Source organism: Mastigoproctus giganteus, chromosome 12 (assembly GCF_048544385.1).
Source record: "Mastigoproctus giganteus isolate SK-2022 chromosome 12, ASM4854438v1, whole genome shotgun sequence".
In the NCBI taxonomy this organism is placed as follows: Eukaryota; Metazoa; Arthropoda; class Arachnida; order Uropygi; family Thelyphonidae; genus Mastigoproctus; species Mastigoproctus giganteus.
In genome coordinates this window covers 48,221,541-48,236,682 of record NC_143586.1, presented here as the reverse complement: position 1 = coordinate 48,236,682, position 15,142 = coordinate 48,221,541, and the positions used below count along the sequence as shown (strand labels likewise).

General features: G+C 34.2%; 1 protein-coding gene across 5 annotated transcripts in view; it reads right to left on the bottom strand.

The window, feature by feature from the left end:
• Positions 1–15,142, bottom strand: part of LOC150077021 (protein numb-like) — a 352,380-nt gene that overhangs the window by 25,682 nt on the left and 311,556 nt on the right. For all 5 annotated transcript variants that reach the window (XM_090386519.1, XM_090386521.1, XM_090386522.1 and 2 more), the window contains 2 exons: positions 13,515–13,655; positions 2,659–2,845 (listed from right to left, as the gene is read on the bottom strand). In XM_090386519.1, coding sequence (XP_090242645.1) covers positions 2,659–2,845; positions 13,515–13,655 — 328 coding nt within the window. The remainder of the gene's footprint in view (positions 1–2,658; positions 2,846–13,514; positions 13,656–15,142) is intronic.

Sequence of the window (15,142 nt, the reverse complement as noted above, 5' to 3'; positions counted from 1 at the left end):
TTATCAATTGGAGAACCTATTGCATAATCATTTTAGTTCCCTGTTATTTATGCAGTGTTTTAAGATAAGTGTTGATTAAGCAGTTATGGAGCCAATTAAACTATTACCATGGGACTGATGTGAGAACTTTTTAGTAATTTCTTTCAGAAAAATGGAAATGTTATTGTGATGTGTTTTCTGAGTCAACCAAAAGTGAAATAAAAAATAAAACGAAATCAATAATATTTATCATTGTTCAGTAAGGTACAAAGGTACTGCAAAACTTCAACAAATTTAAGAAGACATAATAATTTCATTTCCTTGATTTTCAGAACTAAGTGGACAATTTATTTATGTGGTTTTAGGAAGAAAGACCAAGCTCCCAGTAATATCAATATAAGGCAGACAATCCCAACTGGTGCGCTGCAAAAATTTAACACACACAGTCTTGTCGTTGAGTTTTGCTGATGTAGAGTTTCTACTCCCATAGCCCACAATCAGCATGACTGAATACAGCACACATTGTTGAATATAATTTAAAGTAGTTAATTATGGAGATTATAGGTGGCACTTTCTGTATTTCCTAGAACTTGTGGATCCGAGTTTACTTCTGGAATTTTTTTCTCTTTGTAATTTTGGTGTTACAAATAGAGAGTTACAAATTTAGGATCACTGAGCCTCCTACAAGTGAAATAGAAGAACTGTGAAACCCTAACAACAGCAGTGCAGAAATATCATTATAAAACCTTACTGTTCTAACTATATTTGCATCTTTGCAATGGACAAGTTTGTGATAAATAAGGAAGATAGATACAGTGTTGAGAGAAGTCCAGTAGCTGAAAGAATTTATTGCAGACTTGTCTGATCTGCAGTCTGCTTTGACCAATTTTCTGTCTCTTTCTATGAAGGAATATTATTATTATTATTGTTGTTGTTGTTATTAGCCATATAGTGCAAGTAAGCCTGAGGCTTATGCTGCACCAGACAAAAAAAAAAAAAAAAAAAAAAAAAAAAATTCCAAGTTACCGAGAGAGAGAGAGAGAGAGAGAGAGAGAGAGAGAGAGAGAGAGAGAGAGAGAGAGAGAGAGAGAGAGAGAGAGAGAGAGAGAGAGAGAGAGAAGTAGAAAGGAATTACCAAGAAAGAGAAGAATGATGATATCCAGCTCAGGACCCTGGCTGTGCCATGCCCATACTCACCAGATGTGAGCCCCTGGATGAGTGTGTGTGGTTACATGCTTCAGTTCTTCTACAGACCTCTTCAATAATGCATTAAATCTTAGTCCCATGGAAATGAAAGAACTTAAGTTTTCTTGTGATACAATGTTTAAAACAAAATTTCATGATCTTTCTTTATCTGCACTTTAACTATCTGTGGATAAAGAATATCCTGAAATCACCGGAAAAGCTTTGCATATTTTACTACCAAATATTTTACCATAATAACACTTAAATCAAAAAGTTGGGTGATTTCTGCATCTGCCTATCTACTGTCACAAGGATTCAATGCTGGATTTAGGTAGTTTAATGCCCTGGTGCACAGTTACTCCAGAGCACCTGACCTTATGGCCCTGTGCTAATGTATCCCAGTAAATCCAGCCTTGCCAGTATTGAATTACGACATCATGTCTATCAGTAACAGGTCTTCCATTAATGTTGCTTAATATTCACATATTTTGCTTAATATTCACATATTCTTGTAATACTTTTGCAGCATGCCATTGCAGGCTGAAAAATCCAGAATAACGCATGGGGAAACCCTCATCCCACTCAGATTATCTAACTACAGCTTCGATTGAAAAGGACTTTAGAAATTCCTTCAGTTGCCAATGGGACCAAACCAGACCTCTCCTAAATGAGGAGCAGATGGTGATGTATTGTGCCAAGTTGCCATGGAGAAAACAACACAGAGAAATTTAGGAAAGAGATTGACAACAAGAATAATTTAAAGTGTTTATGACCTGCTAAATCCACGATAAAATTTTCCCTATACATAAAACTTAATTGCCATATGCCCTATTATTTACAATTTTTTTTTACCAGTCCAGGTTAGATATTTTTTTAAAAAAACAATCAGTAACACAGTCTTTTAGTTGTGTAACCTTTTGTAATCATAGCAGTATAAACAAGACAATTATTATTTCCCCTAAGTAATCTGCAGTTTCATTTTATTCAAGTATTATAAACATATCTCTATCTTTCAGCCTTGACATATGTGAAGATTTTTGATTCTTTTAAATCATAAAAACTAAACAATTCGTATTTATCATTACATGGTGCAATAAAAGAAATCTAAATAAACACTTTGGTAATATATGTGTGTGGAGAAAACATACTACTCTATTTGTTGAACCATAGTTTTACCCACAAAACAGACAAATGAAACAATTTGCATTTTGAGCATTGAAATGGAATCAAATGTAATTCATTATTTTTAAGGTTCCAAACATCAATGTCAATGCAAACTGTGCACTTTACAACTGCTCTATCTTCAGTAGAGCACCACAATAAAACATAGATCTACAAGAAAATTGTAGCATATACATTTTTAGTATCTGTTGCTGAAGTCTAATGCTAATACATGCATATTCTAGCTGCAATTTAACTTGTCTTCAAATACATTTAAAATGTATTTAGAGTCTCTGAAAATTCACTCTATATATGGCAAATAGAAATTCTTACCTGCTGGTTTACATTCCTGTGGATCTTGCATCCTTTCGGTAAGAGAACTTTGCCGAAATGAGCCTGTGCGTGTGAAAGCAGATGTTTGAGGATCAAAGTTAACCATGACAGCCTCTTTATCTCTTTTCTGTTTCCTCTCAAGACACACTGCAAAGGCACAGCCTACTGCATGACTAAGACGTTCTCCCTATGTTTGTAAAATGACATTTTATTTTTTCTTTACTAGTTCCAAATAAACACTTTTCTTTTTTTTAATAATGCTTCTTGAAGGCATGGATACAATAATTACATTACATGAATAAGGTAAACACACTTATAATTATTACACTACAGTTTTTCTTCTGGTGCATTAATAAAGGCTAAATCTCTATGGTGTCATATAAGGTTTGTTACAAAATTTAGACACAAACAGGCACAGAGTGAGTGTAAGTATTTTACTGAGAATTGTTCAAGGAGTAAGAATACTTGTTTCAATGAAGAGAAGTGTTCTAGGTCTATATGTGAAATCCAAAACTACAGCATGATTAGAAAGCTGGACAAATACAGAGGTTAAAATGTGTGATTTGCTTTCTGCATGCAAAGGGCAACACAAATTCATTGGGAGCTTATCTGCCTATAAGGAATGTATAAAGAGTAGGGAGGAAGTTTCTGCATGGTGCACTATATTCTAATCCAGATGCATTAATTTGAATAATGAGCTGCAATGAAGAATGAGTATGGATACAAGAAATTTCTATAGTTTAAATAATATTTTATATGGTTGGAGGTAAAAATTTTAGTGATGGTTACAATATACAATAGCTAAGCTAATTTCACAGCCTAAATTTTATTTTGTAGTGTAGGATATTTTACTGAGTATGCTAGTCATTTTTTAAGTAATACTTTATACACAGTATAAGTAATATTTTGTAAATTTAATCTTAAATAATATCTTTTACCTGTAACCATATTTCAAACCTAGGCAGGCCTGTAAAGTTTTGGCACTATATATATACAAGCCATATGTATAGGGTCCTTTTTACATTTCACGATTACATGCACCGTACAATCCAGCCCTAAAATAAATAACGGACATTTGGGAAGTTCACAATTGAAAATAATTATGCACAGCTACACCTTCTTGCTTAAACTTCTAAAACTGTACTTGGAAAAACTTTAGTTTTAATTTAGTTTATTTTTGGTGTGATCCTTAATGACGGTAACTTGCACTGTCACTAAAGTTTAATACTGTTTCAAGGAATGGGAGAATAAGAAAAAGTGTTCAATTTACATTTTGCTTCAGCAAGTGTCCCATGGTCACATAATACATAATTTACAATCACCAAGTGAGCAATTATGTCAAGCGTAAAATGTAACAACAACCAGTGCATACTTATCTGATTTTTCAATGCCCATACAGTTCTCCAATTCTAAAATAATTAATGATTCATGTCAAAAAGCCAAACTACATTGAAGGGATATTAAAATTCATATTAATATGACTCTAACAGACATTTTAATTTTTAAACCATACATATAAAATGCATATGCATTTTATATAGCAAAACAAAATCACAACATCTACAGGTAGTTCTTGACTTTACAAGTTAATTCGTTCCTAGAATGCGCTTGTAAAGCGGGGATTTATTTCCCATAGACATCAGGTTAAAAATAGGGGTTACATCCTCAACAATGAAATTAGTTAATGTTTAAACAATGATTGATTTATCGAAAGAAATGAGAACCTAGCCTGTAAAATCAAGCAAATTATAATAATAGAGAAATTATTTACAACTTACAAATGTTAAAGAATGTTTATTCTTCATCATCGACTAAATGCACACTCGTTGATCACTCATTATTGGCTCAGTACTCATTGGTTTGTTGCACAAGGAGTTGTCTTCTTCAGAAATGTTTCAAGAGGTGTTTGTTTCCAAGATAATCTTCTCTTTTAATTATAAATTTCACGATTGCATGCATAAGCATTTTTTAACAGCACACAAAAATTGCAACTAACACGATTTGCGTGGATTAACAAGTTTACGAAGCTTTAAAAAAAAGGCATGAACAGAAGATTCTGAAAATTTATTTATGTTTTTTATACGATTGAATATTTCAGTAAGGGGGGGGAAAAACACATTTCACCATAATAATGTAAAAAACCACACAATTCCAGCTGTCGGTATTATCGCAAATGCAAGAAGATTGAGTTTACTACCCGTTTATTTATTGCAGTAACCAGAAAGTGCAAATTGTTTTTATTGTTTTATGGTCGTGACCTCCAGAAATGTGCTTTAGAAAAATGTCACAAAGGCATTTATTAAAATTGATTCTTATAACGGAACATATGATAATGATGAAAGTGTAGTGCATTTTAATGATTTGAATTTGTAACTAATACAATTTACAAACCACGCTCACGACCTTTTATATGGCCTTAAGGTTACATTCGTGACCTTAAAAATGACATTTTAGAGAGATAAATAGCTTAGTTATACAGCGGAAATTTCAACTTCTGAGATCTTGAAATGAATTACCAAAAAACAATGTGTTATTGGGTTCAACATTACAATATTTTAATGATATGATGGTGTCTCTGGAACTGATTAATATCTTAAAGCGGGGTACACTGTATTGTATAGCTACACGTGGTTTGGAATGCAGTATTTATGAATGTTTAACATTTATTTTTTTCAATTAAATGTTCATACTTGATACTTTGGAAAAAAACTCATAACCCGGGAACTTGTAAAGCAAGAGCTGCCTGTATAACAAAAATTGAATTTCATTAGTTATAGAGCTACTATCTTTCATCATATATGACAACCATATCAATCAATAAGATTCATGACATAACAGTTGGTTTAAATGAGAGGTTTTTTTTTTTGGCACAACTGTTTCTAAGGCCAATAGCTGCCCATGAAACAGGACTATTTACTTTTCAAGCTATTTTACATTATAGTTGGTTATATAATTGGATTTGTTTTAAATATCGAAAATTCATATTAAGTATACATATATTAAGGTTTGTGGCATAGATAAGTTAAATGTTCCATTGCTGTTGATTAACTGCTACCATAATAGACAACATTATCATTATCATATATTTGATAAGACATCAGATACAGCACCAATTTCAAAATTTTACACATGAAGATTAAAAAATCTTTGGAACAATATTGCCAAAATTAGCAAGTGCTGCTAATTAAAAAAATTTAGGCATTGTGGTGACTTGGCACTGGGCTTTGTTGTGTCCTGCCTATAACTATGGATAATAGGAGAGCTTCCAAAAATACCATGGCACAGGATGTGCCATGGTATGACTCAAACAGCAAATATTGCAGGCAATTCCCCTGTGAGCCAAGACCTTACTGCTGCTAGTCTGTGCTATATATTCCAAAGCCTCCCTTGCAAGTGCTCATAGTATGACTGATGACTCAATTTGTTTACACATACAGGGAATGCAACAATCTGGTATTAAAATAGGGAGCATTAATAGAACAGAATGGGTCACTGAGAAAGAGGTTGATGCCTCGGAGCAAAATAAAACTGGGTGAGCTCAGTAGAGACTCAAGTATCTATTTGATATGCCAGAAGACGCGTTCATGATTCAGGCCCCATATGTGTCAAGTATACACTGTGCTGGTTCAACAGGGGGTATTTTTATTAGAGGATTCAATTGGGAAGGAAACTGGAAATATATTTTTCAACAGAGATATGTAGAACAGAACTGCAATGTCTTCTGGTACAAGATGTCAGTTCTCAAGTTCAAGGGAACTTGAGAACTGACATCTGGTGTTCTGGTTATATGTGGACACTAATACTGTTTCAAGGAATATGTGAGTATGCATAAAAGGCATTCAATTTACACTCTGCTTCAGCAAGTTTCCCATGGTCGCAGCATACATAATTTAAAATCATTATAATGTCAAGTCGGCAAGCAAGTGGAACATAAAATGCAACAAGAATCAGTGACTGCACATTAAACACACACACAGACTGAAGACTGATTTGGTGGAACAGGAAGAGGATAATGCTGAAAAAATGTTCAGCCAGGAAAAAGGCAACTGTGTCTTCAGTCCTGGCTAGGTGATAGGAGGGATTTAATGAGGTAAGCCTTGTTGATTAATTCCATATCTGAGGGATGCTGCAGACTTCTGGCAGAAGATCCCCCCCCCACCCAACAGCATGGTATATCCCAGTTGGCAGAAGGAATTTGTTTTGCAGGGATGTTTAAACATTTGAATAGAGAAGGTGCAAGATTCTTTCCTAATGTCACTGAAGAACCTTTAAAACTTTCATAAGTATGTACACATGTTTTTAAGGGTCACTTCAAACAATGAGTCTGTTTTACAGATGCTGAAATGATTTTAAATCTTCCAGTAAGTGTTGCCACCTCTTATCTGTGTTTCTAAGTAAATGTAGACAGTTTGTAACAAATGGCAGCAAGAGAATAATTTAGAAAATCAGAGATGGAAATCATACTTGTCAGCCACTATAGTCAAATTTTGGCTTACAAAAGCTGAAATTCCCTGGCATTCAGATCTAGAAGTTAATTGAAATTAAATCATAAATATATAAGATACTACTGCCTCAGAAAAGGAAGTTACAATGACATTTTTTTAAAATTCTGATTTTTGATAGTAATTTACCTCTTAATGTTGAGTGACCGAATCAAAATATAAGAACAAGTTAATATTTAAAAGAACAAATAACAGACAAGCAACTGTATCACAAGTTAAATTTCAATCCTTCAGCTCTAAAGATCTTGCCAGTATCAAGTTTCATAAAAAGGATTTCACTACTGTAGAAAACAGGAGCAGATGTTTCCTCATGACCAGCACGTCTCCCCCACCCTTTAAATCGACAAATCCTCCCAGTTTTTGGATATGATCCATTCTACATCCACTGCATCTGCTGAAATCCTAGCAAGCTTGGATATTCATCCCATGTTCACTAATGTGTGATCTGTCAAAGCAAAGGAATTCTTCATGGAACACTTAGATATCATAACCCAGGTACCTGTTCCAACCAGTGGCGCATTATCCTATAGGCAAAAAAGACACCTGCCTACGGCCCCCATCAGAGGGGGCCCCAAAATCACTGTTTCAAAAACTCATTGCTGTTTTTTGCTAATATTTTTAAGTGATTTTTATCGGAACTGAACTTTCTGCCTGCCAAGGTCAATGAACTTTGCTTGAAGATTAATTTGAAAATTACGTCCCCCCCCCCCAAAAAAATGATGTTACCGATTTTTATGAAATTTTATATTTAATTCATATGTCATATAATTTGTTTATCTTGTTGCCACAATAAAATGAAATTGAAAATGTTCTTTATTAGTTTTTTCTTTAGATGGGGCCCCCAAATTCCATTTTGCCTTGGGCTCCATAAAGATATAACGTGCCACTGGTTCCAACCCTTCTAGGAAATCTGGAATCCTGGACATAGCTAGTATTAGCCATACAGTTCAAGGAAAAGCAGAAGGCTTTTTTTACACTAATCAAATAAAAACTAAACTAGCTATTGTGATTCCCTCCTCACACACATACCTATTCAGTTGACTTTTGAATTTCCCCAGTTCTATAATACAGGCTCCCCCTCTCATTAATTAAATTTATGACTCCTATTCCAGACATCAGTTATTATTATTATTATTATTAGCCATATGGTGCAAGGAAGCCCAAAGCTTGTTGCAGCAGCCAAAAAAATTCCTGCGTTACCCTGAGAGAGAGAAAATCAGAAATAGAAGGGAATCACCAAGAAAGAGAAAAATTATGATATCCAGCTCAGGACCCTGGGGGTAATAACCATGAAAATTTCACCCTCTTTTCTCCAAAGCCTTATAGACTTCAATCAGATCCCCTCAAAGGTGGCTAGTCACTAGGGTAAAGGTATCTCTGAAGTGTAACCTGCGCATTCAATATCTTTCCTTGCTTTTTTTTAATTTTTTAATTTTTTTATTTGGTAGTTGGCGCATCGGCTTCTGTGGCCATAATGCACCTCCCAAGGTTTTTGCAGTACTTTGATCCAAGCCCGAGGCAGGATTCGAACCCGCGACCTTTGGGTTGCTAGGCAGGTACTTTACCCACTCGGCTAGCCCGGTCAGCATCTTTCCTTGCATAGATGCCCCTTTGCCAATCTCATCAAATGGACTGCTTGGTGAAATGAGAAAAAAGGCCTGGTTGGTCATGGACAACTCACTGTTCTCTTAGCTGACACCTACATTCTGCCTTTCTTGGACTCTTTCCATCTTAACAAAGTTCAACTCTGAAGCGGAAAAAAATATAAATTACCAGTCCTAGACATTCGCGTCACCAGTTATGAGGAATTTAATCCATCATTATATCTATATTCCGAAAAATGCAGATTCAGGGTGTATTCTCCATTACAGTTTTTACCATCTACTAAATTCAAAAATAGATATCTTATGATACTCTGCCCTCTCTAAGAACAAAGGATCATAAAGGAAGTTTTAAGCTCAAAGCTTATGTGGATCCCTCCAGATCAGTTGAACTCAACAGCACCTTTACAAGGAGGATCCACCTTTCACATCCTTCAGAGAGACCTTTGGTGATCACATCACCAAACTTTCGCAAAATATAGGCATCCAGGATATTTAATGAATGACAGATTTTTGAATCCAAGTTACTGACCGAACCCAGACCTCATCACCATTCACCCATCAGAATTCATCAGCATTCCATTCCTTTTTTTTTTTTTTTTTGGCAGGTGCAGCAAAAGCCTAGGGCCTCCTTGCACCATATGGCAAATACTAATATCATACCCGTAACCTAACAAGTTACAACCCAGCCAGGATAGCTAAGAAATTGCTAGGTACCCAATAAATATCAAACCTTAGGTGGAATTAAGTATTAATTACATTGTAATTCTGATTTGGTGAGAACCAAGGTTTCACAACCTACTTTTCGGGTCAAACCAATGCGAAATATTTCCTTCACAGAGATCAGTTTACTGATAGTGAATCACCAAGGATCTGGTTCATCAATTACTGTGCAAATATAAACAAGTGTACAATGGACATAGTTCCTTACAAAAAAGCCTGCAAAATTCAGGATTTTTTTATGATATCAAAATGTGCTAAATGGAGAATATTTTCATTTAACATTGAATAAAAAAAAAATAAAAATAATAAAATAAAATGCATATCACTCCTCAAACATAATGACATTAAATTTGCCTGAACCTCCAAGTCACACAAAACCCTACATTATATTGGATTAAAACATCTTAGATTTCAAGAAAATCAAAATCCTATTAGTCAATTTTTCTAGATGTTGAGGATAAAAGGACGCCTTTATAATCCACAGCATAATTAGCAAGTTCAAGAAGCACAGTTCCCTAGCACACAGATGGAAGAACTATACAAGGAGATCTGAATACCAATAATAACCACTCAACTGAAAGGCAGCTCTAATACCAGATCTACCCAGGCTTTTGACATTTACAGTAGAAGCTCTCTTGTCCAATGCTGTTGTTGTTGTTTTTTTTAGGAGCATTAGCAACAAGGCCATATTGCTCCAGGGATATGCGGTGGTCATTCCCTGACCTTTCCGCTTCCTCCGTATTTGGTGGTGACGGGCTTGAACCCCGGTCTAATCAAGAAGCGTGTGCTACGCACTGCTGCTCCTGCCCACCTGGCTACGGAGGCACCTCTCTTGTCCAATGCAATTAGAACCGGCCATTACTTGATTAATTAAAAAGTCAGTTAAGCAGGGAATCGCAAAAAAGTATTTTTATTATATTTTTATTTTCGAATTTTCGTTCCTGTGATCACGACAGTCGGTCGAAAAGCATTGTCAGCTTCAGGAAGGAAAATCGTTTTGAATAGTTTCGTTAGATTCTTTTAATTGCGTTAATTTGAATTTTAATTGTTTTAAATTGATTTTGAATTGTGTTAAATTGATTATTTAATTATTTATATTTTACTTTAATGTTCCGGTAAGTTGTCGATTTTTTCGTTTTTTCCGTTTTAATTTCTGGAGGGTATCATACGGAAGTGTTCCACGTACTATATTGAGGTTAACTCCTCTTATTTATTTACTAATTATATTTTTATTTAAAATGTTTACATATACAAGTATTTACAGGTAGTTCCCGACTTTGAGTTAATTCGTTCCTAGTGTGCACTCGTAAAGCGGGAATTTATTTCCCATAGACATAAGGTTAAAAACAGAGGTTACATTCCCAACAATGAAATCAGTTAACTAATTAATTTATGTTTAAACAACGATTGCTTTATCCAAAGAAATGAAAACGTAGCCTGTAAAAATCAAGCAAATTATAATAATGAAGAAAATATTTATGACTTACAAATGTTAAAGAATGTTTATTCTTCATCATCATCGACTAAATACACACTCGTTGATCACTCATTATTGGCTGGGCAGTCGTTGGTTTGTTGCACAAGGAGTAGTCTTCTTCGAAATGCTTCAAGAGGCATTTGTTTCCAAGATAATCTTCTCTTTTCTTTATAAATTTCACTACAGCATGCATAAGTGTTTTTTAACGTCACGCACAAACTGTAACTAACATGATACGCACGAAGTAACAAGTTTATGAAGGTAAAAAAAAAAAGGAATGAAGAGAAGATTCTGAAAATTTATTTGTTTTTTTATATGATTGAAGATTTCATTAAAGGGAAAACACATTTCACTGTAATAACGTAAAAAACCACACAATTCCAGCTATCGATATTTTCACAAATGCAGTAACATCGAGTTTACTACCCATTTAAAATTGCTTGCACCAACAGAAAAGCCCAATAAATCGGAAACTGCAAATTGTTTTATGGTTGTGACCTCCACAAATGTGCTTTAGAAAAATATCACAAAGGCATTCAAAATTGATTCTTATAACAGAACATATGATAACAATGAAAGTGTAGTGCATTTTAATGATTTGAACTGGTAACTAATACAATTTATATTATAAAATGACCTTTTAGAGAGATAAATAGCTTAGTTATATAGTGAAAATAATGATTTTCAACTTCCGAGGTCTTGGAACGAATTACTAAAAAACAATGTGTTATTGGGTTTACATTATGATATTTTCACGATACAATGTCTCTGGAACGGATTAATATCATAAAGCGGAGTACACTGTATTGCATAGCTATGTGCGTGGATTGAAATGCGGTATTTATGAATGTTTAACATTCATTTTTTACAATTAATGTTCATAGTCTTGATTTTGTTGATACTGGGAGAAAAAAAAACAACTCGTAAACGCGGGAACTCTTAAAGCGAAAACTCTTAAAGCAGGAACTGCCTGTATTTACCTAAAATGAATAATTTTAATCATTTAGATGTTTTTCCACATAGTCCGTCCACTTTTTTTTTTTTTTTTATAAACATCATATTGCTCACTGTTAAATCAAGCTCTTTTGTTCAGTATAACGTAAAATTGCATCTACGGCATCGCTGGCTTCTGAAAAAAAAAAATTTTGGATTTGATCCAGTCTCTTCTTTATATTTAGATCCACCCATTTCTGTTTAGAGGGATCATCAGTTAAGGGGGCTTCTACTGTACATTGCATGGACCTACTTTTACAAGGACATATTCTTCTTACCTAGCTCTGCCTACAGATTTTTCAAAGACAGGGACAGGTCACTCAACCAGTGCAAAACCCAGAATTTAGTTCACAATGGACACCAACAGAAAGGTGTAATTTTTTTTCCTCCTTAAAGCACACAATCCTCCATCATTCACTTACTTGTATGCAAGCATGCATACAAGCAACCTTACTCACACTAAAATACATACATTCCTATGGAAACATCTGCAATTTTTTTTTAACACACTATTTAAATACACTTTTGATGCAACACAACAAGATATGCAACACAACAAGATCAATAACTGAGTCTAACAATTAGTCTGAAAATTCCCATGGCATACCATGCTACACCACACAATTTGACACACTACTCCAAGGGAACTCCAGTATGCATAGATGATACAGAGATAAGGCGATTTTGGAAATTTTATTGATTCATACTTTACTTAAACATCCCACAAACACCCTCAGAGTACCCATAAGCCAAGATACCGAATAAGCTTTGTTCATTACCTCCACTGCAGTTTCTGAATTCAACAGTGCCAGACTGCTAATAGAACAGTTGCTTTGCCTATTTTGTGTTGTCTGGACATTGCTGGTTTATCAAAAGGAGGGAAGTTCCAGAACACAAAATGATTGATTTTTCAAGACCTGGCAGTAGTTTTTCTGCATGTTCATCCCAACAGGAAATAATAGCCTCAGCTGGTATTCCACAGTTTCTGAAGTTACCAATGCTTTCCTCTGTACTGGAAGTGTCTTCCAGCTAAGGTCAGTAACACTTGCAAAACTCTCAACCAGTCGAGCTGTTGACCACTGTTTTCAGTATCCACTGTGTTGGATAGTCAACTGTTCAACATCAACTACCACAGGCATTTCTACTAGACAGCTATCTTTCAAATAGTGAGAACAACTTCTACCCAATGCACACACTGCATCACATTTAGCATATCCCTTTTTTGAATTCTCCAATTAGACAAGAAAGAGAGCATCATTATTCAGGTCTTTATTTCAATTTTTTTGTATCTTTTTACTGTAGATAAAAAAAATGCCAAAGGTGTTGAAACCATCACTTAATAACAAAAAGTTTCCTTTTTTTACATGGTGGAAGGGCAATTCACTACATTATCATGATCCACATTTTGCAATACAAAATCCTTTGTTTAAAATAGTGGTGAACTCAGATATTAACATACAGAGAATACCAAAAACATAGTATGAAGATAACTGCACATGAATACAGACAAAAGTTTAGTTTGAAAACTCCCTTAACAAGCTCACCAATGTCTCCACTTACTGAGTCTTTTATGGCAAGGAATCCATGGCACATCCATCTGCGAGTAGTTCCATCTCGACATATATAAGAGAATCCTTTTTCGTGGTTTCTGTCTGGTGCACAAAAAGACACTTTTTCAATAGTTTGATCTACTAGCAATCCCTGCAACAAAATAATATCATTATTAATATAAGTAATTATATCTGCCTGTAAACAATTAATTCAAAATAATTTTAAATTAGTAATAGAAACTAAACATGTTTAACAGAAACTCTTTTTATATTGTGTTTATAAAATCATAATTATCAAAGAAATAATTAATCCTCTCAGAATTTCTATATGATTTTATTTACAGTTTATTTTGAATTTAAAAGTGTAAAGCCCTTCATCAGGTAAGAAGCAAAGAACAAAGGAAAATAACACATCCATAAAAGCAGGGCTAAGACAAAATGAACACTGAACGTAAGAAGAATAATCACCACAGTTGGTTGTGTTTTGCTGGCAAAGTTGGAAAAGGTGGCTATTTGCTTAATCACGTTCAGTCTTCATATTCTTTCACTGGAGATGTGGCAACATCTATTCAGTTCCCAATCACTGGTCTAACCTTTTCCCAACCTTTATGAGTATGCAATGCATTTTTACAAATCAGTAACGAACCAAGTCGATTCAAACCCAGAAAAGGGCACCCTACACCAGGATTTTTTTTATGACATCAAAATGTGCCAAATGGAGGATATTTTCATTTAACATCAAATAAACAAAACAAAATAATAAAATAAAATGCATATCACTCCTCAAATGATACGTTCAATATTTAAATGATGTTGCAAACTTTCATATATCTGATTGTCAAATTTCTGGTTTTATGCAAAATCCAATATTCTATTTTTAATCTGGATATGAATTCACATATCTGGAATATCTAAATATTATTATTTAGTTCAGAGGTTGGCCGTGATACAGTGGTTAGCATATGCAGAACCAAGTAATGAGGCTGTGTGTGAGCGTCCATACAAAACGTAGGCTCAAACAAATAATAATAATTGATTTTGGCTAATTGTGACTGGGGTAATTCACAAATAGAGTATCAGACTATAGAAATAACACCCCTCCCCACCACGTCCAGATTTTAACTTTTCTAGGCATATCAAGGTTCTAATGGAGCCAGAAGAATGATAGTTACTGCACATGCAACTTCAATATAATGTGAGTGTTGAGGACAACTTTAACACAAATATTATAAGCAAAGCTCATTATAGCTGAAAATAAAATTTAACCAGTTTTTTCCAATTTTTTTTTTCATGAATCGCAATGACTAAAAGACATGACCTATTAAGCAACCATTTTTATATAAGCAAATTTCATTTGACATCCCTCCTTTTACTTTTACTATTTTACTTTCAGTAGACAAAATGGATTAAATGGCAAATGCACCATTTTTAGTTAAAATACTGCATTATTAAAAATAATGCTTACATTCAAGGACAGTGGAGATGTGAATTTGCCACAAAACCACAAAATATAATTTTAATTCAATTTGTGATAAATTTGAATGTATGAAACTGTGTGAGATTTATACTAGCACAGGTCTGGGAAACCAAACTCATCAATAGGCAAGGAAAATTCTAATATAGTTTTTCAGAATCTAC